At 37.4% G+C, this 25,179-nt stretch overlaps 1 protein-coding gene and 1 non-coding gene across 3 annotated transcripts in view; both read left to right on the top strand.

Moving 5' to 3' along the window:
• HAUS6 (HAUS augmin like complex subunit 6) overlaps positions 1–21,660 on the top strand; it is a 38,826-nt gene extending 17,166 nt beyond the window's left edge. For both annotated transcript variants that reach the window (XM_048223049.2, XM_057313474.1), the window contains exons 10-17: positions 600–726; positions 1,197–1,299; positions 9,664–9,745; positions 14,316–14,382; positions 14,851–15,036; positions 16,839–16,974; positions 18,464–19,504; positions 20,790–21,660. In XM_048223049.2, the coding sequence (XP_048079006.1) occupies positions 600–726; positions 1,197–1,299; positions 9,664–9,745; positions 14,316–14,382; positions 14,851–15,036; positions 16,839–16,974; positions 18,464–19,504; positions 20,790–20,851 (1,804 nt within the window). In that variant the 3' untranslated portion in view covers positions 20,852–21,660. The remainder of the gene's footprint in view (positions 1–599; positions 727–1,196; positions 1,300–9,663; positions 9,746–14,315; positions 14,383–14,850; positions 15,037–16,838; positions 16,975–18,463; positions 19,505–20,789) is intronic.
• LOC113260694 (small Cajal body-specific RNA 8) lies at positions 14,104–14,234 on the top strand. Its single transcript, XR_003318069.2, has one exon. It is a non-coding gene; the product is annotated as a small Cajal body-specific RNA 8 (non-coding RNA).
• Positions 21,661–25,179: the final 3,519 nt, after the last annotated feature.

Here is a 25,179-nt window from a genome sequence, read left to right as displayed (position 1 = left end):
TGGGGGAGGAGTAGGGTGGTTTTGATAATTTCTCAGCAGAACTCATGTAGTTGACAACTCTTTAGCTTTGGCAAACAAGTAAGAACATTTTATTAGAACTCAGAAACTCCAGAGAGACACATTAAATAGAAAGGACAATTAATGTAGTTTTCTTTTTGTCTAGAATAAATTATTTGCCCTTAGTAATAATGCTTTATGAAATAATTTTAACAAAGCTTTTCTTTGGAGTCTACTTAATAAAACTAAGCCTCAGAAAAATTTTTTATTCGAGTGGAGTAACTGGGAGGAATGGGCTGCCCTTAGGAGTGGATGGAGAGTAGGTATAGAATTTGGACTTGTTTACAACTAGGGAAAAAGAATATTTTAAAGATAAGTGGAATAATAGATGTATGATTGCTTTCTGGTCTTTAAAGGCAAAAAGGTAGTTTAGGTTCTGAATGTTCATTGTGAGAGTTTATTCGGTTTGTATGTGCTGTACTGGTTGAACTTCCAGCTATGTTTTCTTCCCTTTTTTCTACAAACTGTTGTATTCTTAAATTTTACTCAATATTTTTATATATTTATGTTTTGAATGAAGTTCTTTTTTTATGCTATCATAGGTGTAAAATTAAAGAAGATCTCACCAGTATAAAACATTCTGTTGTTGAAAAACAAGGAGAATGGCATAAGAAGTGGAAAGAATTTCTTGGTCTGTCTCCTTTCAGTCTAATTAAAGGTTGGACTCCAGTAAGTAATGTTGACTTGCCTTTTGGAGAGTGGTTTAATATAAGGCAATCTTTTGATTTATGTTACAAATGATCTAGGAATGCTATTCCTGTGTACGTTGTCATCTTTGCACCTGAGCCTAAAGTTTAAATGTTTTGGTTTCTGTAATTTTTCTAAGTACATATTAGAGTATTCATCAGGCTGCTTTGTGATTTATAGTTAATATTTTTAGATTCAGAGGATTATATTAAAAAGAAAGACATTTCTTTTGCTGTGAGGTAGTATTACATTTGAGGCACAGTTGGAGGACAGAGTAGTCCCCTTGTTCTAATATTGTACTCCTTGGTTTAAAAATAGTTCTAGGATAATTTACATGCTTGGTAATTCTGTCTTCGTTAGGGGGAAAATCATCCATTCACAGATTAACTTAGTAGTGTTATTGTGGTAGTGAGTACATGCGTATTTCAAAATGATGAATTCTGTGTTTTAAGGCTGTGGATCTTTTACCACCAATGTCTCCTCTTTCATTTGATCCTGCTTCAGAAGAAGTATATGCAAAGAGTATTCTTTTGCAGTATCCTGCTTCACTTCCAGGTTGGTTATTTCTTTTTCTCTCTCTTAAACCTCCTTCCCATCAGTATTTCTCACTATGATAGCAGTTTCTTTACATTTTTGTCTTGTGTCCCCCCCATTATTTTTTATTGTCATTGCAGTGTACAGCTCAGTGGCATTTGGTAAGTTTACAAAATTGTGCAACCATCACCACTTTTAGCTCCAAAATATTTTTATTATGTTGAAAGGAAATCCTAGGGGCTCCTGGGTGGCTCAGTTGGTTAAGCATCTGACTGTTGTATTTGGCTCAGGTCATGATCTCAGGGTCCTGAGTTTGAGCCCTGCCTCAGGCGCCTCGCTCCGCACAGAGTCTGTTTGTCCCTCTCCTTCCCCCCTACCACCCTCCCCCACACTCTTGCTCTCTCTCTCTCAAAAATAAATAAATCTTTAAAAAAAAAAAAAAAGGAAATCCTATACCCATTAATCCTGTACCCATCACTCCCCATTTTCCCCTTTCCCAATCCCTGGCAACCACAAAATGTACTTCCTCTCTATGGATTTGTCTATGCCGGATATTTTATATAAATGGCGTTATATAATATGAGGCTTTTTGTGTCTGGTTTCTTTCACTTGCAGAATTTTTCACTTTGCACAGTATTTTCAAGGTGCATTCAAGTTGTAGCATGTATTAATGCTTCATTACTTTTTATGAATACATTCTATTGTATGACTAAATTCATCTGTTGATGGTCATTTGGGTTGTTTATTATTGTGAGTAATGCTGCTATAAACATTTGTTTACAAGTTTTTGTGTAGAAGCCCACAACTGGGGCGCCTGGGTGGCACAGCGGTTAAGTGTCTGCCTTCGGCTCAGGGCGTGATCCTGGCGTTATGGGATCGAGCCCCACAATCAGGTTCCTCCGCTATGAGCCTGCTTCTTCCTCTCCCACTCCCCCTGCTTGTGTTCCCTCTCTCGCTGGCTGTCTCTATCTCTGTCAAATAAATAAAATCTTAAAAAAAAAAAAAGAAGCCCCCAACTGTTTAACATGAAAGAATAGTACATTACTTGAATACCACCTGTTTTAACTATCAGCATCTGCTACATTGCTTTATATGTGTATGTATGTGTTTTTGCTAAACCAAGTAAGTTCTAGACATTGTAACACTTCACTCAAGTGTTTCAGCATGTATTCCCATAAAAATACTTTTCCTATGTAACTACCATAGTAATGTCACATCTAAAAAATTATAATTCTATAATATCTCAGTTTCCTCAACTATAAAACCACTATCACACCTAAAAAAATTAATTTCTCTACAATATCTGATAACCCATTTTATATTCAGTTTCCCCAGTTGCCTAGTACTCGTGTAGAAGAAATTGTTATTGAGTTCAGTAAATGTTAGATAAATAAGAGGAGGAATAAATGCATTAAAAAATCCTGTGAATTATGTAGCCAGGCTGGAGCAGGTGATAGATGTAGGCCATAGTTGAGTTCATGCAGGCCAAAGGTCATGGCAGTAGTTAGCACAGGACTTAGGAAGAAAAGGGTGAACACAGCTGGGACGGGTGATTGGTTTGGGAGTTGAGTGTACATGTGGAGGGCACTGGTTAGGAAAGGTCATAGATTAGAGTGCAAGGCTCAGGATAGGCACTAGTCAAAAGAAGACAGAAGAGACTGCACAATTTGATGAACGACGAAGAGCTTCCGGTAGAGCATTACTTAGGATGATAGAATGACTCTTAGAGCGCTTGGCATATTTGATTGGCATTTTGTTTTCACTTCATCTTGGAAGGGGCCATTGCTCTCTGGCAAGACTTAGTTTTTAGGTCCTGTGAAACCGTGAAATTAGTCCTCATGTCCATTCAGAGATTTCTGTCTTGAAAGTGAGGGCATATTTGCGTCTGCTTAGGAAGTGCAGTGGAAGGGCACATTTTAGAAGTGTTTGATAGGTCCTTTGAGGTAATGCTCTCCTCCAGACATTGCAGCATTTGTACTCTGAGGATTCCTTTTTTTTTTTTCCCCTGAACAGGTAGAGCTTTGATCTGAGGTGAGGGACCTTAACATTATCTTATGCTTTTTGTAGTAAAACAACTTTTTCCCTCCTACACTTTACATATTACATCTTACTTGAAATTTTCTTTAAAATCGTGTCTTAAAAAATTATATTTCAGCATATTAAAAGTGCAGGGAATATTATAAATAACCTCTTCACCAAACACTTTCTGTCAAAGCTTTGCAATATATATATATATATATTTAAAGAATATATTTATTTATTTATTTGACAGAGAGACAGCCAGTGAGAGAGGGAGCACAAATGGGGAGTGGGAGAGGAAGAAGCAGGCTCCCAGCAGAGCAGGGAGCCCGAAGCAGGGCTCGATCCCAGGATGCTGGGATCATGCCCCGAGCCGAAGGGAGATGCTTAATGACTGAGCCACCCAGACGCCCCAAAGCTGTGCAATATTTTGGATTTTTAAAAAAAGATTTTATTTATTTATTTGAGAGGGAGAGAGAGAGTGAGAGAACACAAGCAGAGGGAGCAGCAGAAGGAGAGGAAGATGCAGGCTCCCTGAGCCTGACCTGGGGCTCAGTCCCAGGACCCTAGGATCATAACCTGAGCTGAAGGCAGATGCTTACCCACTGAGCCACCCAGGTGCCCCTTTATATATTTTTAAAAAGATTTTATTTATTTATTAGAGAGCATGAGAAGGGGGAGGGGCAGAGGGATGAACAGACTCCTTGCCCTACTGGGGGCTCAGTCCCAGGACCCTGAGATCATGACCTGAGCTGAAGTCAGATGCTTAACTAACTGAGCCATCCAGGTGTCCTGCAATATTTTAGGTTTTCCTTTCCTTGACCCCATTCTTCCTGCATTTGCAGATGTGACCATTATCCTGAATCTTAAGTTTATTCGGATGTATGTTTATAAAAATAATTTTACTACATGTGTATGGATCTAACTATGTATAAGGCTCTTCTGGCATACGAATAAATTTTTCTTATTATACTCCAAAATGTCCTGTGTAAATGTTTATATTTTGAACTAAGATCTAAGGAGGGTTCATTCATTGCTTTTGGTTGTTTTGTCCTCTTACTGACTTGTTGTAGAATAATGCCCCTGTCCCCCCTTTTAAGTGACGTTGTTAGAAATTGTTTTTAACAATTGTTGTGTGTTTAGATTTACCAACACATTTAGTGATTTTTTTTGGGGGTCAAGATTACTGCTTTTATTCTCCTTTTCAAAAGTATATCTCAAAGTACATTCTTTAATTCTTTTTGTGATGAACACGGGATAGTAAAATCTCTTAGTTTTTCTGTGAAAATGTTTCTTTTCACTAATTTCTGAATGATAGTTTGGCTGGATATAAAATTGTAGACCAAAGCTCAGTTTTCCTACAATGTCAGTGATATGATCACATTATTTTCTGCCTTCTGTTGTTTCTGAGACCTCTGTTGTCAGTTTAATGGTCATTCGTTTGTAGGTAATTTTTAATCTCTGGTTGCTTTTAAGACTTGTACTTATTTAGTTTTGTATTATGCAGGTTCATTTAGATGTGTCTAAATGTGGATTTATTTTTCTTTAAACTTTGGGCCTGTGTGTGCTTATTTAATGTGAAGGCTCACATTTTCTGTTTTGGAAATGTATTCACTAATATCGCTTCTAACATTGTCTCAGTCATTCTTTTGATGATTTACTTCTGGAGCTCTTGTTGTTGGGACTTCTGATTCTGTCCTAAGTGTATCTTAAACTTCTCATTTGTATTTATAACGTCTTTGTAGCTCTAGGCTTATGGTTCACTAATTATCTTTTTAGTTACATTTAATCTCTTTTTTGACATGTCCATTTAGTGTTTGGCTTTCATGGTTGTGCTTTTCATTTCTTTCCATTTGCTTCTTTTTCAGAAATTACCTGTTCTTTTCATGATATCATCTGCTTTCATTATGGCTCCTGTTTTTGTTTCTTTGCCAGATATTTTAAATGTATTGATTTGATCTTATTCAGTAAATATCCTGTGTTTCAGACTGCTTCTATATGTTCTGTCTACTCATTTTCTTTTTTTTTCCTTTTTAAAATTTTGTTTATTTATTTGACAGAGAGAGGGAGAGAGCACAAGCAGGGGGAGTGGCAGGCAGAGGCAGAGGGAGAGGGAGAGGGAGAAGCAGGCTCCCTGCTGAGCGGGGAGCCCAGTGTGTGGCTGGACTTGGGATCATGACCTGAGCTGAAGGCAGATGCTTAAATGACTGAGCCACCCAAGTGCCCCTGCCTGCTCATTTTCATAGCTGTTCAGGTTTCCTATTAAAATGTTTGATTGTGGGGTCACCTGGCTGGCCCATTCAGAAGAACATGTGACAGTCGATCTTGGGGTTGTGAGTTTGAGCCCCATGCTGGGTGTTAGGGATTACTTAAAAATAAAATCTTAAAAAAAATTTTTTTTTGATTGTGACCTCAACTTCAGTGGATCCACCTCTGAAGGAGTCACCTGGGCCCTGAGTTGTAGAATGGTCTCTGCATGACCTAGGGTCCTAGGTATTTTCCTTGAACTAGGCAGTTAATGTCTTTGGTTTGGGATTCCCACAAGTAGCCAATATAATTTTGGCTCCTTTTGAGTAGGCTAGATAGATTTAAAATTTATTTTCTCCAGTCCTTTTTACCCAGGATTCCAGGTAGACAGCAAGCTTCCCTGTTACTTCCCTGGTTGAGTTGGCAGAATTTTTATAATCTCTTCAGGGGCTGAGCAGCCTTTGCAATGTTCTGGCCTTACGGCAGTTTCTCAGATCCCAGCCTGAGTGGCCTGAGGTGATGTTTGTTGTTATGTAGGCATTAAATCATTGTTCAGCTCCAGAGCCGCCGTTTAGCCTTCGTGTCTCAGTTGGAGTTTAAATGCTTTCCATCTTTAGTCCTGGCACGTGGTGATTTTTATTTGTTATTCTGGGTATTCCTTTCTTTTTCTTACATTTTATTTTGCAGTTCTAGTGTGTTTATGGTAGGAGTCATTGTCTGCTGCAGCTTGGTTTGCTTTGTTCTGGTGAGTTCAGTTTTGTTTTTACCTCCTTATTACCATGTTGTGTATGTCCCCTCTGTTCTCTTCACATCTTTAGTGCTATAGTTTGGTTTTCTATTTCTTGCCTTTAATTGTGTTCTAACTAGCTACCCTGCCTCCATATTCTACCTACTCTATGTTGCAAATGGTTATCAGTGATCCTTCTGTAGTGCAAATATGAAAATACGATCCTTTTCATCTCTTGGTGTAGTACACATCAGTGGCTTTCTATCACCTTTAGGGGGAAAAATAAGCTCTAGGTGCCTTTTTTTTTTTTTTAAAGATTTTATTTATTTACTTGACAGAGAGACAGGTAGTGAGAGAGGGAACACAAGCAGGGAGAGTGGGAGAGGGAGAAGCAGGCTTCCAGTGGAGGAGCCTGATGTGAGGCTCGATCCCATAACGCCGGGATCACGCCCTGAGCCGAAGACAGATGCTTAACCGCTGTGCCACCCAGGCGCCCCTCTAGATGCTTTTTCACTTAGCAACTTTTACCTTACAAACTTTCTTACATAGCAGAACTAATGTGCATCTCTGCCTACCACAACTTATGGTTGTGCTTAATTATTTTAGTTTATTGTCTACTAGTTTTGTGATACAATTTTTGTATTTGTGCTCATTTTTAGAATGTTTTATGAATTTGGGTAATTCCATCATCATTGGTATGTGGAAAAGCAGAGGGTACCGAAAATGTTTATAGTATAGCATACTATTATGGTGGATTAAAAAGAAAAGTTCACATAGTATACACATTGGTTTCTTATACAATAACACTTTGGACACATGTATAAATAGGGAAAGTCTTTCAGAAGCTAACATGTTGAAAGAAGAGGAGTTCCTAGAATAACAAATCCTCTGTAATGGAGCCATGGCTTTCTTCACCAATCTTGTTTCCTACCATGCTTCCACTCTGGCACATCAAACTTGTACCCTATTCTCCCAGTACCTTTACGTCCTCATCACATTCCCCATTCTGGGCCAGGTGCCTTTCTGCCTCCTTGCATTCCGTGCCTGTTTCTCTCCTAATACAGTAGCAGCATGCCATAATTCTCTACTCAGCAATAGTCTTTTTCTTAGACTGACTCCTTAAAGCCAGGGTCTCCACCTTTTCTTTCTTTCTCTTTGTTAGTATAGCAGTGGCACATAATTCTTGATGCGTTGAAGAATAAGTAAATTGCCTGATGTCATAGGTGCTGGGCTGAAATATGCTAAATAGTATAATTTTTTGGCCTTGCTGATTTGTGTGGTAATTGCACATAAGGCCTGTGTACCAAAACAAGAAGCATGACTATATCATGCTGGAGAACTACGGACTATCACTTTTTTTGAAATATGGTTTAGTATAAACCTGTCACTTGAAAAAATTTTTTATTTAAACTCAATTTAGTTATCATATAGTGTATTATTAGTCTCAGAGGTAGAATTTAGTGATTCATCAGTTGCATATAATACCCAGCGCTCATTACATCACGTGCCCTCCTTAATGTCCCCCACCTACCTCCCCTCCAGCAACCCTCAGTTTGTTTCCTTTGATTAAGAGTCTCTTATGGTTTGTCTCCCTCTGATTTCATCTTGTTTTATTTTTTCCTCTCTTCCCTTATAGATCCTCTGCCGTGTTTCTTAAATTCCACATATCAGTGAGATCATTTGATAATTGTCTTTCTCTGATTGACTTATTTCGCATAGCATAATACTCTCTAGTTCCATCAACGTCGTTACAAATGGCAAGAGTTCATTTTTTTTTTGATGACTAAGTAGTATTCCATTGTATCTATATACCGCCTCTTCTTTATCCATTCATCTGTCAGTGGACACCTGGGCCCTTTCCATAGTTTGGCTATTGTGGACATTGCTGCTATAAACATTGGGGTGCAGGTGCCCCTTCAGATCACAACGTTTGTATCTTTGGGGTAAATGCCTAGTAGTGCAATTGCTAGGTCATAGGGTAGCTCTATTTTCAACTTTTTGAGGAACCTCCACACTGTTTTCCAGAGTGGCTGCACCAGCTTGCGTTCCCATCAGCAGTGTAAGAGGGTTCCCTTTTCTTCATCCTCACCAACATCTGTCGTTTCTTGACTTGTTAATTTTAACCATTCTAATTGGTGTAAGGTGGTATCTCATGGTTTTGATTTGTATTTCTCTGATTCTAAGTGATGTTGAGCATTTTTTCATGTGTCTGTTGACCATTTGTATGTCTTCTTTGGAGAAATGTCTGTTCGTGTCTTCTGCCCATTTCTTGATTGGATTATTTGTTGTTTGGGTGTTGAGTTTGATGAGTTCTTTCTAGATTTTGGATATTAGCCCTTTATCTGGTAAGACATTTGCAAGTGTCTTCTCCCATTCCATAGGTTGCCCTTTGGTTTTGCTGACCATTTCCTTTGCTATGCAAAAGCTTTTTATCTTGATGAAGTCCCAGTAGTTCATTTTGCCTTTGTTTCCCTTGCCTTTGGCAATGTGTCTACCCAGAAGTTGCTGTGGCCAAGAAGAGGTTGCTGCCTGTGTTCTTCTCTAGGATTTTGATGGATTCCTGGCTCACATTTAGGTCTTTCATCCATTTGGAGTCTTATTTTTGTGTATGGTATAAGAAAATGGTCCTGTTTCATTCTTCTACATGTGGCTGTCCAGTTTTCCCAACACCATTTGTTGAAGAGACTTGTCTTTTTTCCATTGGATATTCTTTCCTGCTTTGTCAAAGATTAGTTGGTCCATTTCTGGGTTCCCTATTCTGTTCCGTTGGTCTGTATGTCTGTTTTTGTGCCAGTATCATACTGTCTTGATGATTACAGCTTTATAGTACAGTTTGAAGTCTGAAATTGTGATGCTTCCAGCTTTGGTTTTCTCTTTCAACATTCCTTCGGTTATTAGGGGTCTTTCCTGGTTCCATACAAATTTTAGAGTTGTTTATTCCAGCTCTGTAACCTATCACTCTTTTTGTAAGAGTTTATTCTGGATATTCTGTATCTGTCCGATTTGTACACTTAACAATCGAATAGTTGTCTTTCTCTTTTTTTTCTTTTTTCTTTTTTAAAGGTTTTATTTATTTATTTGTCAGAGAGAGAGAGAGCGCACGCAGGGGGAGTGGCAGGAGGAGGGAGAAGCAGGCTCCCCGCTGAGCAAGGAGCCTGACATGGGGGCTGGATTCCAGGACCCCAGGATCATGACCTGAGCTGAAGGCAGATGCTTAGCCAGCTGAGCCACCAGGCGTCCCATTGAATACTTGTCTTTTTCTGTTAGCATTTATATTAGTCTGATTTTTCTGTTTTCTTCCATTGGAGAAGTTTTTCTAGAATTTCAAGCGATCCCTGGATATTAGACTATACAAACATAATTAAAGAGTAATTAATGTTTATTTCCTTTAGATACACCTAAGCAACATAACCAAGAAAATGATTGCAGGAGGGCCAGTGATATACCGGAAACTGTATATGATCTAGGCAACAGGTAAAACAAATGTGATTTTCATACTGACTTTTTCCCCTCGTTCATTAATTTAGTGTCATCTTCATTTAATTGCCATGCTTCTCTATTATGGGATCATCTGTAATTTTCTTCTCGTAACCAGAGAATATTTTTCCACTGTAGATCCAAATTTTCAAGAAAAATTAAACATTTCTGGTACATAGGCATTTTTCCCCCTTCTCGTTTGTCTAAATGTTGGGATTCATAAGGGATTATCTAATATTTGAAGGAAAAAAGCACGTATGGAAATTATCTAATGCAAGCTTGGGAATTTTTGCCTTTACTTCTGTGAAACCCCTTCTAGCTTGTTGACAATCCAAGAGTTAAAGAGCTTTTGAGATCATCTAGTCTCCTAGTTTTCAGACTGTTCTACAGCGCCCTCTGGTGCTGTGAATGAATCTGATTTAGCCCGTCACTGGTCTAACCCTTTTCCATTTCAACCTGAGCAGCTAGTTCTTTTATCTGAATTATATGTTGGGGATTTTATATTGCCATTTGATAAAAAGAGTTCCATGCTTTAAAAAAAAATAGGAAGAATTCTGATTCAATCTAATCCAAAAATTTAACATATGGAAAAACTAAACCTTAGTTTATTATAATATCCTTCAGGAGTATTCTTATTTTCTTTGTTGCCTGTTTTCTTTATTGTCCTATTTTGGCTCTTAAAACAGATGCCAGATTATATAATAAAAAAACTAAATGTATATAATCTACCTGGGGAATATATTTATTCTTTTTTGAAACTAAGCGTCACTAAGTGGCAATCAAACACAGACATACTGAATAGGGTGTTTTATTGTTTTTTTTAATTTTCTGACTACCCTTTGACCTACATAGGGGTCTTTCAGTCTAAATTTCCAAAAACATGGGAAATTACTTAGGATAATTCTAAAAGAAAATTCTAAATTTTAAATGAAGTTCTCTTCATTCTATGTACCGTTAGTAAGTTAATAAGTTCAAACAGCATAACAAGAGTTAAAATTTATATGTGAAATTGAGCTGTTGGTGGGACACCTGGGTGGCTCAATTGGTTAAGCATCTGCCTTCGGCTCAGGTCATGATCCCACGGTTCTGGGATCAAGTCCCACATTGGGCTCCTTGCTCAGCGGGGAACCTGTTTCTCCCTCTGCCTGCTGCTTCCCCTGCTTCCTGTGCAGTAATTTTCTGATTCACAGGAAGTCAGGATTACTTGTGGAATATTTATATTTTTATTCTTAGATCTGGATGTGATGTTGATTTTTGGAGTACTTAAAGAAAAATAATTAAATCTGTTGTGAAGACTTGACATTGAAGAGATAGTGAAGTTACTGGGCTTCACTGTTTTACCCCGTTATCACTCTTGTTCTTAAAGTATGCTAGAGGGAAATAGTTGATGCTTCCCAGTCTCAGTTATGTTTTTGACATAACGTTTGTCTTTTCTTGAGAGAGCAAATGAAATATTTAATTAAGGTCTCTTGCTGGATGAAAGATTGATGGAAGTAGAGATTGGTTCATAGATCAGATCTTATTTATGAACTGCATTGAACTTCAAGATTCTTTCTTGAAGTAGAATTTTGTACCAAGATATACTATCAGAATTCTACAGGAGCCAGACACTTAGCCCCTAAGAATTTAGTGTAGATAGAATTCTCTTAATTTAGGAAAAAGAGGTTGTGTTAAATATCCTTTGATTTCCAGATTTATACTCTTCCAAGCCTTTAGATCTTTTAATTATCTTCTGATACTTTAATTATAGATTTGGGATATTGAAGGGAGGAGGTGTAGAGGAAGGCTGTTGGTGGTGAGGGACAAATAAATGCTCAACAGGATGTGAATGATTATTGCTGCTTGATAGCAAAACAGAAGAAAGGTGAAGGATTGAGTCATGTGGAAAGAAGCTTGTTGCTGAGAATTCTTTACTGTAAAGGTATTTTGTAATAAAATATTTTATTAATAATGTGTAACATAGGTATACTGTACTTAAAATAATACCCCCCCCTTTTTTTTTTTAAGATTTTATTTATTTATTCGACAGAGATAGAGACAGCCAGCGAGAGAGGGAACACAAGCAGGGGGAGTGGGAGAGGAATAAGCAGGCTCCTAGCGGAGGAGCCTGATGTGGGGCTCGATCCCAGGACCCTGGGATCACGCCCTGAGCCGAAGGCAGACGCTTAACGATTGTGCCACCCAGGCGCCCCAAAATAATACCCCTTTTTAATGTGCAGTTCATCTCTTATTTGTAGTGGCATCATCTTAATGTCAGTATCAACATAGTTAATTTGGAGATTCATATGTCGCTATGAATAATAGCTATTCAGTTAAAAAACAGGCAAAGAATGTAGTTTTTAGAGTAATTACTGTGTGTTATTAGCCCTTTCACATGCAGTTGTCACACACAGGTACCAGAATAGAAGTAGTCTTCTCCATAACTCTCCTGGCTGTTTTTGATCCGAGTGAGCTGATGGGGGCTTTACCATACTTAAAACCAGAATTCAGTGATTGGTGGTACCTGAGCTGTACACTCTGGGCACTACCTTTCTTTGCATTGGTTTCTGGAAGGGAGGGTTCCATGATATTTCTAGTGGTGGCAGTCAGTTCCTCCTTTATTGCATTTCAGAGATAGGGCAGTACGATCTTGCATGCATGCCAACTAAATATCCTTAGTCTCAGAAATTGAATTCTAATAGCATATCTTTCTCTTTCTATAATTTCTGTTTTTTATATCTTTAATTGTAGATATATTGTAACAACAAAATAAAAGTGAAGAATAATTAGCTAAAATTTCTAACAAATCCCTTGTTAGACTTTGTTTACAAGTTGCTTTTTTGGGCTTTATCTATAAACGTATAAATTTAATCCACTCAAAATTTCCTGAACATTAATATCCATAAGTACAGTTTTTTTTGTGTGTGTTTATGTATGTTTTCTTTACATTATATTACTGATTTTTACTTATAATGGCTTTGTAACATTTCATTTAGTTTTAGACTTAAGATTTTCCTCAATTTTTTTACTACTGTAAAAAGCATGTCGTTTCTTACTTTCTTTTGGATGTACTTAGGATAAATTGCCATAATGGGAGCAACACTCTCTCTATCTGTTACGGTGCTAGGATTTTGTGGGCATCAGTTTTGGCATAGTAAGCAGATAGAGAGTGACTGAGCCAGGGCTGCTTTAAAGTTGGCTTGGATTGAGATGTTAGCAGGGCTAATAGCATGTTGCCAATTCAGAAAAGGAAGAGAGGAAGGGAGAGAATATGTTTCTATTTTTGTCTTTTATGAGGCTCTGTAAGAATGATCCAAATAGAAAAATTTGGTGGCATCTATCCATAGAGCCTCATGCTCAAGTGACATTTATTCATTGATTCAGTCAATCCGTCGGTTAGTTACAAACATGTACTGCACTGCCAAGTACCAGGCACCGCGTTAGTTCCTGGCAATAGCCAGGAAAGACATAGTCTTTGTCCTCCAAGAGCTCACAGTCTGGTGGTGGCATCCTAGTGGCATCTTAGAGTGCTAGCCTTGTTTCAGGGGGCTTTTTGATCATTTTAATGTTACTTTTTGGAAAAATTAAGATAAAGTCACAGTAGATGATTAATTTTTTTCCTTTGACATCTAGATTATATCCTGTCGAGGCAAAGTTGAGCCTTGAGCAGTTTAAGTGATCTTGAATTATGTTTGGAAGGTAGATAACGATTCCAAGAAGCACATATTTGGAAAAGTTTGAAAAAGCATATATGCTGTTACTTGAAATGTTTTAGAGCTATTAATTTTATACTTCTGGCTATGAACAGAAAGCAAAGCACCAACATGCTTGATAGTGAAAGTGGTCTTCATGGTAATCTTGCCTTTTGTATTACCTGGAGTAGCAAAACTTTGACCAGTGAGTAGACCCCATCCATGATTGAATTTGAAAGCTCTTTCAAGATGAAGATGAAGTGATCATTGCTTTGACGGCTTTAAGAATTTAATAACTTGTTTTGTAATTGATGTGTAAGGTTTTTATGTTTATCCAAAGGGGAGAGAGAATCTAAGAGAGTAAGGAATGCTGTGTGTAGAATGCAGCAAACTGAAACTGAACAACCTAATGACTTGACTGTAAGTGTAAACAGCTATGTGCTATCACGCAAGATTCAGCGTAAGAGCAATTGATTTTGGACATGAAAGATCAAAATATTGAAGTCTCTATTACAATGAAATTCTGTGATCTGAAACCTAAGGATAAGTTAGTAATGCGATTCTGGTTAATTGAATTTGTGTTTACTCTGTACTCAAGTTTTTGAGTATTCATCAAGTCATTCAACATTATAAAAAATGTTGTTGACTTAAAATATATAGTGGTTGAGGAAAATGTTTACCGTTTGGGAGGCTGATACACAAATGGGGCTGAAGTACTGCTCTGATTGTCACTGTCCCTCCCTAGAATAAACTGCCTTTCGATGACCGGGACGAATTGAGGGAAATCGTAACGGACAGATACGGGGCAGACAGTTTCTTTAGATTATTCAGATATAGCAAGTGAATGGAATTCTTTCCTGTGTATAACTTGGATTTATTCTCTTTTTTCCTTTTAGACCTGCTTCTTTCCTGTCACAGCCAGTTTCATCATCGGATACACACGGTGTTAGATTACTTGAGAAGGTATATTTTAAAACAATTTTTAATCTGATCATACTAACTTATGTTAAGATATTATTTTGGGGGGTGCCTGGGTGGCACAGCGGTTAAGCATCTGCCTTCGGCTCAGGGCGTGATCCCGGCGTTGTGGGATCGAGCCCCACATCAGGCTCTTCCGCTATGAGCCTGCTTCTTCCTCTCCCACTCCCCCTGCTTGTGTTCCCTCTCTCGCTGGCTGTTCCTATCTCTGTCAAATAAATAAATAAAATCTTTATTAAAAAAAAAAAGATATTATTTTTGCCGCTATCCCAGTTAATTTGTATTTACGTGTATCCTGTTGCTTCTAAATGGAAATATTGGAATTATTTAATTGTGCCAGTGAACACATGATTTCACAACGTTGGCCTTTTATAGGTTTGTGATAACTCAGGAACCTCTCATGAAGATCAGGCACAGTCATTAAAGTTTAACACTGCATGTCTGCCTCTTCAGGACGTGAAGATACGGACTCCCCGAGAAGGAAATGAAACACCTTCTAAGAAGACGCCAAAATTTGAAATGGAAGACTCTCTATCATCAACTACTGCAAGGAGTACAGAGAATACTACACTTGCAGCATCTCTGCCAGCTAGAAATAGGGATCCGTTCCAAAAAGAGCAAGATCATCTGGTAGAAGAGGTTAGAAAAAGATTGTTAATAAGTGCACTGAAATATCTATCATTTTCTCATTGGTGTCGAGATCAAAAGTGAAGTTACAGTTAATTACTGATTAACTGGGGTTAATTTGGGAAAGGAGGGCACAGATAATGAAAATCATGGTTAGAGCAAAATTGGTTCTCCCAAAAAGTAGAAATAGATTTAATATAAACTTATTTAAGATTATATCCATGGTTTAGAATCCATGTCCCATTCTATAAATATCATCCAAAAGTATAAAAATAACACATGTATGGTATTTTTGGAATTAACCATTACATAAATTGTTGGGTAAATACACCCAGTGATTATACTCTATTAAAATAATCTACTTTAAAAAAAAAAATCTGAATGTTGCTGTTGCTTAGCCAAGCTTCCTCTTTTTTTGAATATTAGAACAAAGAGTAGGCAATATCATATCATCACTAAGAATAGTGTTTATCCTTCTGCTTTCTAAATATTTTAAAAAGTCATTAAATTCATCATTGTTCATGATCTTGATTTTCCTGACGAGTGGCTTTGTACTGGCAAGTGACTACATAATGCTACTATTGCTTGATGGTAATATTGTACTGTTTCCTGCAGAAGTTTACACAGATTCTCAAGCCATTCTCTAATGTTATTTTTATTACATTACCCATAGCATCCCTTAACATTGTTTGAATTTGGATAAGGAGCCTGAAAATAAATCAGCTACTATTATATTCCTGAGAAACTGAAAGAAAAATTTGGTTTAGTGCATATTGGTGCACATTGGTATTGGAGTTCCCTCCTTTATCTCAATCTTGATCAAAGTAAAGTTAACAATGTCCAAATAAGAGAGCTGGATATCAGTCATTTTCTTGTTTGTAACATGAAGAGGTTGAGCCCATTTCATGGTCTATAAATGCTTTAAAATCTCTCAGGTTTATATTATTTCTCTTTGTTGGTTGATGGACTCCACATAAAAGATGGTCAGTTTGTTTTTCTTTCCTGATATGGAAAGAAAGACATTTTTAATTAAAAGAATTTATATTAGCAGTAGAATGGGATGGGATGGAAGAGCAGATATCTCATAAAGCTCTGAAAATAAAGTGAAATTAATTTTCTCTAATGGTGTTTGTGACAAGAAATATTTGAATTCTAAGAAATCTTTTGTTTTCATGGGGGAGGGTGAATGGGGGTCTATTTAATTATGGTTGTAGGAAGTTTATTTTTTAGGGCTCTTGGGGCAGTGTTTTTAATGTGCATGTTTTTTGTTTTGAAATTAATGTACAGTGCTACCTTCATAATGTATATTTTAGAATGTGTTCCTATTCTTTGTTCACTAATTTATGTCTGATGATGAGGTTTCTGGCAAAGAAGTATGTTGTCAGAGTGTATTTCATTTCTTAATAGAGGTGTTACTGTGCAAGTGGGTTATAATTAAGAAGAATCTGTTGCTTTAAAACTAGTCACTTTAGCTGATACAGAATTGTCAAGTTCAAAGATGTGGCAGATAGTAGGTGTGTAGTCAGGATTACCTCTGAATCTTCTCAGGTATAAAGATTTTTATCTTTCCTTTATAACAGGATATCCAGTTAAGATAAGAAGGGAGGAAACAGTTTTATGTTTAATTTCCCCATATAGGTTCGTGCCTAGACAGATGATAGAGAGTGGCTGGCAGCTGTGGCATTGAGTGGCTTTTTGTGCCGTCCGCGGTCCTAGGGGCTGCTGACCATCAGGTGCTGATAGGTTCTTATCAGGGCTTTTGTTGCCTTCTACCAATGAATGTGGTCATTTTTGCTTTACCTTTTCTGTTTTAGGTTGCAAGGGCGGTTTTATCTGATTCACCACAGCCCTCTAAAGGAAAAGAAGTAAAATTAGAGGAACTATTTGATTCTCTAGTGTCTAACCCATTCTTAACAAGGAACCAAATTCCCCGAACGCCAGAAAACTTGAGTAAGTTAATAATGATTTCTATCACTTATTTTCTTTCTTAGACGTTACTACTGTTAGAACATGGTCTGACATATCTTCTGGAAACTCACTTTAAAATTCTTTTCTCTTTCAGTTTAGTGGCAATGGCTATTTGTTTTGATGTAAGGGGCTTTTACTGAAGTGTTAAATCTGGGTGTTCTCACTGATACGGCAGCTTGTAAGCAGTGTTATTTTGCTGTGATACTCTACAATTTTGTTTTTGTTGTTTTATTTGGCTCTTTCCTAGAAAATATTTCAGTTGAGTACTTTTAAAACACCCTCTGTTGGATCACCTGGTGGCTCAGTCAGTGAAGCGTCTGCCTTCGGTTCAGGTCATGATCCCAGGGTCGTGGGATCGAGTCCTGTATCGGACTCCGTGCTCAGCGGGGAGCCTGCTTCTCCCTCTGCCTGCTGCTCCCCCTGCTTGTACACGCTCGCTGTCTCTCTCTCTCTCTCAAATAAATAAAATCTTTAAAAGCAAAACCAAACAAACACACACCCTTTGCCTCCACATCCGACCTGTGCTCCACATTTATAGAGTGTGTAGGCTTTGTCCTTCCAGTCCTCAGCCAGCAACGTCAGCCAGAAATTGTGTGTATAGAAATGTTTTCTACCCCACTCTAGCTAGCTGGACTGCCCAGTACTTTTTTCTTATAACCTATAATCTGTTGGCAAAATTCTGATTTTGTTGTCCATATGGCACATCATACTGGTTGAATTCATATTCGAAGTTAAATTGATTCAGTTCACGTTGGACAGCCACAGCCTACATCAGTGGTCAGCAAACTGCAGGCTGTGAACCAAATCTAGCTTGCCCTGTGTGTTCTTGTAAATAAAGTTGTATCGAACACAGGCTTGCTGATTTGTCAACATATTGTTTATGGCTGCTTTCATGTCGTAGTGGCACAGTTGAGTAGTTACCACAGACTGATGGCCTGCAAAGCCTAAAATATTACTATCTGCCCTTTATAGAAAAAGTTTGCTGAACCTGGCTTAGACGGACAAGAAAACATCTTTCTAATATACGTAATTTGTATGTGCTGTGTGAAAGTATATGCACATTTCAGGGACAGCTTTTGTTATTTGTGTGTGACCAGTTCGAGAAATTCTTTGATGTTGTTGGTCTTTGGCTTGTTGTGGAGTCTTTTTTTTTTTTTTTAATGATTTTTTATTATATTATGTTAGTCACCATACAGTACATCCCTGGTTTCCGATGTAAAGTTCGATGACTCATTAGTTGCGTATAACACCCAGTGCACCATGCAATACGTGCCCTCCTTACTACCCATCACCGGTCTATCCCATTCCCCCACCCCCCTCCCCTTGTTGTGGAGTCTTGTCATCCAGTGGGCATATCTGTGGAACCTATACTGAGTGAGTAGCTTTACGTTGAATGTGAGAAATGAAATTTTTAATTGCACGCTCTGTTTGGTAATATTAATAAATTGTGTTCCCCCCTTCATTTAATTAGTAAGTGAAATTAGGAGCTCATGGAGAAAAGCTGTCAAAATGGAAGATAACAGAAGTACAGAACCAATTCAGATGGATACCGAACAGAGAGAAGTATTGCCCGAATCCTTACCTGTGTTACATAATCCAAGAGAAATTAGCAGGACCAGCTTTCTCTCAGCAAGCACAGTATCCAGTTCTAGCCATTCCCATTTGCCTGAAGAGAAAGTTGTTTCAGATTGCCTAAAGTGTGTGCCTCAGAAACGTGTGGTGACCAGTCACATAGGTGGACCGTCAACACAAAATCAGTCAGATTTGTTAAGTAAGAAATTAATGTGCAAGCAAGGTTTGGAGTGTGCAGCGTTACAGAACAAGCTTTTAGAAACGAGCCAAACAGAGACAGTCTCCCCTGCTGTAGGTGATAGGAGAGTTGTGTTGGGTGGCAGTGAAGAGGAGTCTTCTCTGGACCACTTGCAAGCTTCTTACAAGGAACCTTTCATGCATAAAAGTATGTTATGGGACTCTTTTCAAGTTTCAAGTGGAACTAGTTCCAGGAGTTTAAAGGATATTGATTTTGGCATATTACATGAAACTCTTCCAGAAGAAGTTGGTAACTTAAGTCTTAATAGCTCCAGTAGTACAGAGGCCAATTTTAAACTGGAGCCAAACAGTCCTATGCACAGTGGCATTTTTCCAGAAGATGTGGGAGAAAGACCAACTACTCCAGAATCGGACTGTAATTTACAGGCTATTTGTCATAGATATGAGGCTCTGAAAAAATCTCTATCCAAGAAAAGGGAAGAAAGTGACCTTTCTAATCCTGAAACACTTGAAGGACACAAACCAGAATTGAGCCCTCTTCCCACAAACGTGCAAACAGATGATATGCTTGACTTTTTGGGCACTCATGATTTGCACGTTGACTATACAAAACCATCTTTACGCATGTCCCTTGGTGAAAGAAAACGGTCTCTTTCACCACTAATTAAGTTTTCTCCAGTGGAACAAAGATTGAAAACCACAATACCATGTAGTCTTGGAGAACTTCTACCTAATTTAAAAGGTAAGATTTAACTAGACCTGTGCATATTGACCTATTGAATTTTTCTCTCAACGTCTCGTAACAGTAGTATGCATTGAATGCTGCATGGTCTTTATTGTTAATGGGATAAAATATGCTCTTTGTTCCTTCGACTAGGATGAGAGGAGTGAACCTCTCACTTCTATGGGTACTTTCAGAATCTCAAGTGATGGGCATATAGTTTACAGTTAGTGTGGGACGGGGATGGAAAATAAAACCCAAACCCTGAAACCTATTGCTTTTATAATACAAACTGTCAAAAGTAAATCTCGTCAAAATCTTGGCTAATGGAAGGTGGTTCTAGAAATGTTGAATAACACTATGTATGTTAAATATCATTCTTGTAATAGTATAATATCTGTAATTTGTTTTGACAAAAATTTGAGGGGGATGAGTGACAAAACAAGATAGGTTAGTGTCTTCGTTTCCTGGGGCTGCCATACAAAGTACCACAAACCGGGTAGCTTAAAACAACAGAAATTTGTTGTGTCTGGCTACAATAAGTTCTGAAGGCTTCAATCCAGAATCAGGGTGTTGGCAGGGCCGTGGTCCCTCTGAAGCCATCAGAGGAAGATCCTTCTCCCCTTTCCCAGCTTCTGGTAGCCACAGGTGTTCCTTGGCTTGTGGTGGCACAGCTGTAATCTCTGCCTCCACCTTCACATGGCTTCCTCCTCTCTTGTATCTATGTGCCTTCTTTGTAAGGCCACGAGGCATATAGGATTAAGCGCCCACCCTGTTGCAGAATGACCTCATCCTAATGATGATATTTTTAATGACCCTTTTTCCAAATAAGGCCACATTCTGAGGTATTGAGGTTAGAAGTTCAACATGTCTTTTTGGGGGACACAGTTCACATGACATTATTAATTATTGAAGCTGGATAATGGATACATTGGGCTGATGATAATTCTATTTTTGTATGTTGAAAATTTTCATCATAGAGATTAAAAAAAAACAACAACCCTGTTCTTAAAGCATGTTAGAGCAAATACGGCTCTGGTGATATAGATTCATTATATATCATTCTGATTTGCCTATGATAATTAAACACTGGTATATTGAAAAATATTCTAAGAGGGATGTATTGATACTCTCTGGAGAAAAGGGACCTCAGTGAGAATAATGGTAACTTTTATCATAGTTAATTATTCACATGTGAACATTTTACATAAGATTGAAATTTGCTACTATTTGGAATCTGTCCTATTTAATTTTTTCTTTGTAATGTTTGATTATCCTTTTCTCTTTTTTAAAATCACCTTTGCAGAAGAAGAAATCTTGACTAAGAGCCTTGATACAAATGAATTTCCGTCAGACTTGAGGAGATGAAGCAGAAGCCCAATTAATTTAACTATGATGTACTTATATTTCGAGCAGTGTCACAGGATAAAAACAAATTTATAATGTAAATACATGTTGGAAGTATAACTCTTTCAAGGTCTGAAAAATCCTAAATAATGCCTTTTAGCAAACATTAGTTTTTAGGTAAAGAGAGTATGTTTGGATTTTCTCCTTGTATGGATCTGGGGTTAAAATGTGAAGTATTTGGGAAGCAGACATCAAGTTTTGTGAAGCCATTTTGGTTCCTCGAATAATTTGTAAGCATTAAGTAAATAGCAAAGTGTTAGTTTAATTTATTATAATTTCAGTTGATTAACAAACGAGTGGTTTTTGATATACTTTTATTAACTGGTTAACATAATAACCATTGAATACTGATCTTTCATTTTAGGGAAATACGTAACTTTTATTGTTTCTTTATGGAACATTATAGTACTAACCAAAAAAAAGTGAGAGAAGTAGTACCTTGGGATATGTAGTCAAGGTGAGCAAAGTTTAAGTTTGGGAAAGCTCTAAACAGGCTTAGTGATTATTTAAGTAGTAGGTTGGTCCTGGAAAATGTTCGATGGAATAAAGTGTATGTGATGATAAGTGAAGACTGGGGTAGAATGAATTTAGAAAAAAGGAAAAAGATGGAAGATGATTAGACACTTTTAAGGAACACTGTCAAACTATAAATCCATTCAATGGGTTGTACAGCAGATTTATATTTAGTCTAATTTAGACTTTGAGAATTTAACCCTAGTTTTATATTTTAACAGAAAAAAATGTAAATTAAAAATTTATTAGTCTCTGTTTACTGTTGTTGGTTTATTTGGGGGGGCATGGTTTTAAGGGAAAGCAGCTAATTTTTATGGTTTTACTTTCCTTTTCAAAAACCATCAGTATGTCACAGGCTATGAGTAGCTTCAGAATAACTTGAGAAAATTGAATTTGGGGTATTTGGGTCAGTGTCACAGTTAAGTCAGTGGTGAAGCTAGGATTTGACCCTATTTTCCTTCCTTAATATATCACGGGACCTTCTAGAAGTAACTAAAAGGCCAGGGTAAAGCATATGGCCACATGAGTTGGCCTCCTATTGACCTTGTGGACTGAATGGGAGTCAGAGGTGAGGCCTCTCGTACAGTAACATGCCTCACTCTCTGTGACCCCTGGCTGAGAAAATGGCTTGTCTCTACCATCCAGGTGTATACATGCCATCGCCCTGTGAACCAGGAGCAATGAGCATGCACTGGAAAGGTGATGGCACCTGCGGTACCCCTCTGTCCAGCCCCAGTTCTTAACCATCAAAACCTTGTCCATTTGTCAGGAAACCGGTAAGGAGAGGAGAGAAGTTGGAAGGGGAGAGTTCTGGAGGTGGATGGATTTTATTGTTCATCTCTCTTCATTCATTTTGGGTTTTCACTAAGTTGTTTGATCCCAGTTTGAAGGCCAGTCTTTTTGTGACAAAAGACTGAAGAAAAGCACATACAACTCCCTTATTTGCAGTGGGAAAAAAAGAGGAAGAGCAGTTTCTCTTAGGGTGCTATATTCCTTTATTAGTTAATACAACAAATCAGGGACTGGGAACAAATCAGATCTGGGAAACTATCCTGTAGTCTGCCATAAGAAAACCCACTACCCTGTAAATCCAAAATTCACATATTAGGGAGGAGGTAGGGCTATTAGCACCAAAACGTGCCAGGGCCATTCCTAGACATTAATACATATTGTTTCATTTAACTTCATAACTCTACTGTCAGATAGTTGTGATTATACCTATTTTACAGACAGTGATACTGCAGCTAGGGAACTTAAATGACTTGTCTAAGGTGGACTCAAGGAATCATCTGGGATACGTCCTAAAAACTGTAGATTCTGTAGGTCTAAAATGGGGATTAAGAATCTACATTTTAAATATGCTTCTCTGGTAATTCTTAGGCTCAATAAAAAGACTGAGAATCATCCTGGGGGATATAGAGTCACATTTAGCCCTGGGGTATCTTCAAGAAGCAAGTATATTATTACATATGTACTGCTTTAGGAGTTAATTGATAAGGAAGCCCAAGTTCGCCATTAAGGGTGGGAGGCCCTTATAATTACTGAGAATCAAAAGATCAAAATGTCTGTGGACAGTATGGATTGACAAAAACCACATTGTTAAGTGAGTCATACCTGGAATAGGTTGGGAGTTTTGGCATTCTTTCTTGTCCTTTATATGCCAGTAGTATCAACAAAAATCTCTCTGATCTGTCATTTTCTCCTAAACCTTTGTGATTATGACCTAACTGCCTTTAGGCTCTTTCCTCTCCAGTATTGCTTGAATAGCTACCTTTTGACTTTAAGGGACTATTTTGATCACTTGGTTTAAAATTCCATTACTGGTTTATTGCTAATTCCAGAATGGAGTTAAAATTTAAAGGCATATAATGTCCCCTGTGTGGATTCCTCTATTCCCCTTCCACTGTTGTTTACCATTTTTTTACTGAACTGCTTTGATGAGCGTGGTTCTTTAGAAATCTTAATTCACGATTACATCTGTCCTTTAAGGCTCAGACCAAATGTCACTTCCACCTTGAAGTCCTAATCTGTCCCTTCCATTCCGTTGATTTAGCCCTTCTCTAAAATCTATAGTTTATCTTTTATTCATTTAGTATTTTTCACTTAGTGCTTTTATCATATTTTTTCATGGTTGTATGTGATCTTTCCAGTCATACTGAGGATATACATACAGACATACATACCTTTGGAGATGTAGGAGGTGTGTGTTCACACATAAATATCCTCAAGGGCCATGGATCATTTTTAGCAAATACTTACCTATGGAATTGTTTTCTTTGCCTTTTTTTGTGATGGGATTAAAATAACGGTATAGGGCTACTTCATAGCTGTAAATGTACTTTTTCTCATTACATTCATCGCAGATTATACGGAATGTACCTCATTTTATTCACTATTTGTAAGATAAAGGTGTAAATTGACTTGTGTGTCAACTTGAAACTTTAGTAACGAATGACAGAATGTCCTAATTGTTTTAAATGTTTAAAGAGGACAAGCATGTAATATTTAACATGAAAAATGTTACCAAGTGGATTAAAGAGTATTTGAGGCTAAAAAAAAAAAAAAACAAAACAACAAAACATTTTGGGGGAATTTAACTGAAAAAAAATACAAGTATTTTGAAACCATTCTTTACCATGATCTATGAAGTCAGTTTTATCTAAGGGAAAAAAACAGGAATTCTTGAGAACTTTATAAAGGAAACCTTATTTTTTCCCTACTCTTAGAATTCTAAATTAAACAAAATAAATGTTTAAGGGCATTTTCCTTAATGTAAAAGTACTTACAAAGGTAAAATTCTTTCACATTATCTTGCAGATCCATAGTTGCTTTCTCCTTAGGCACTGTGCAAGTCAGTCCACATGCTATATTTAAAATATTTGTGAGTCCTCTATGGGACTATTTGTAAATATGTCCTATTTACTATAGACTTGAATAAACATTCAATATTATAACACCTGGCTCTGGAATTTCCTATATAGTATCAAAAAGAACCATGCCCTGCAAATCCTAGAATGAGCATGTATAAAGGTCTGCCAGTAATTTGATCAACAGAAATTTGAGAGGTTAAATGATTCAGGTAAATGAATTTTGTTACTGCCATTTTAATTTGATTTACTAAATGTGGTTATTTTAAAATGATTTTGAAAAGGAAATCTGTCCTTAAGTTTTTTAACATCTGGAGTCTTTTAACTTATTGCCAGAGGCCCTACATAGAAGAGTTTAGAGTTGGTAACAGATCTGAATAGCTTCTTGCTCTTCATGGGTAGGGACTTTGTCATCCACAGCTGATGCTACAAAGGCCTTGGAAAAGCTAAAGCTCTATTACCTCTGTCTGTATTCAAAGGTAAGGTGTCCTTTGTAAAATGACTGGTGAGAAGAGTGGATCAGAGAGGTCTCTTGGCTCTAAAATACTTAGATTTCATTTAAAAGCATAAGGCAGTTGGAATAGGACATTTTAAGTGTTTTCTGATTTCACTATACCATACTGCCAATCTAAATTAGGAACCTTAGAATCCTTCCCTAAGAACTGGCAATCTAAGACTCTGATTCAGTATTAACCAATTTCCAGATGGATAAAGATGGAGAAGTCAATTTGCCCAAAGTGAACGAACACTGTTCTTTGAGAAGTCACTTCTGGGCTGCAGTTTCCTTAATCTGTAAAATTAGGGGAATTATATGAAGGAGTAGTGTACACCTGAAAAGCTAAGATTTTTAGGATGAACTTTTCTGTCAATGGAGGAAATAGTGGGGAGTAATAGGAAAGGGGTAGGTCT

The sequence above is a fragment of the Ursus arctos genome, unplaced genomic scaffold (assembly GCF_023065955.2).
Source record: "Ursus arctos isolate Adak ecotype North America unplaced genomic scaffold, UrsArc2.0 scaffold_18, whole genome shotgun sequence".
Lineage (NCBI taxonomy): Eukaryota > Metazoa > Chordata > Mammalia > Carnivora > Ursidae > Ursus > Ursus arctos.
The sequence above is the reverse complement of the archived record's forward strand: the minus strand, read 5'-3'. Positions and strand labels throughout refer to the sequence as shown.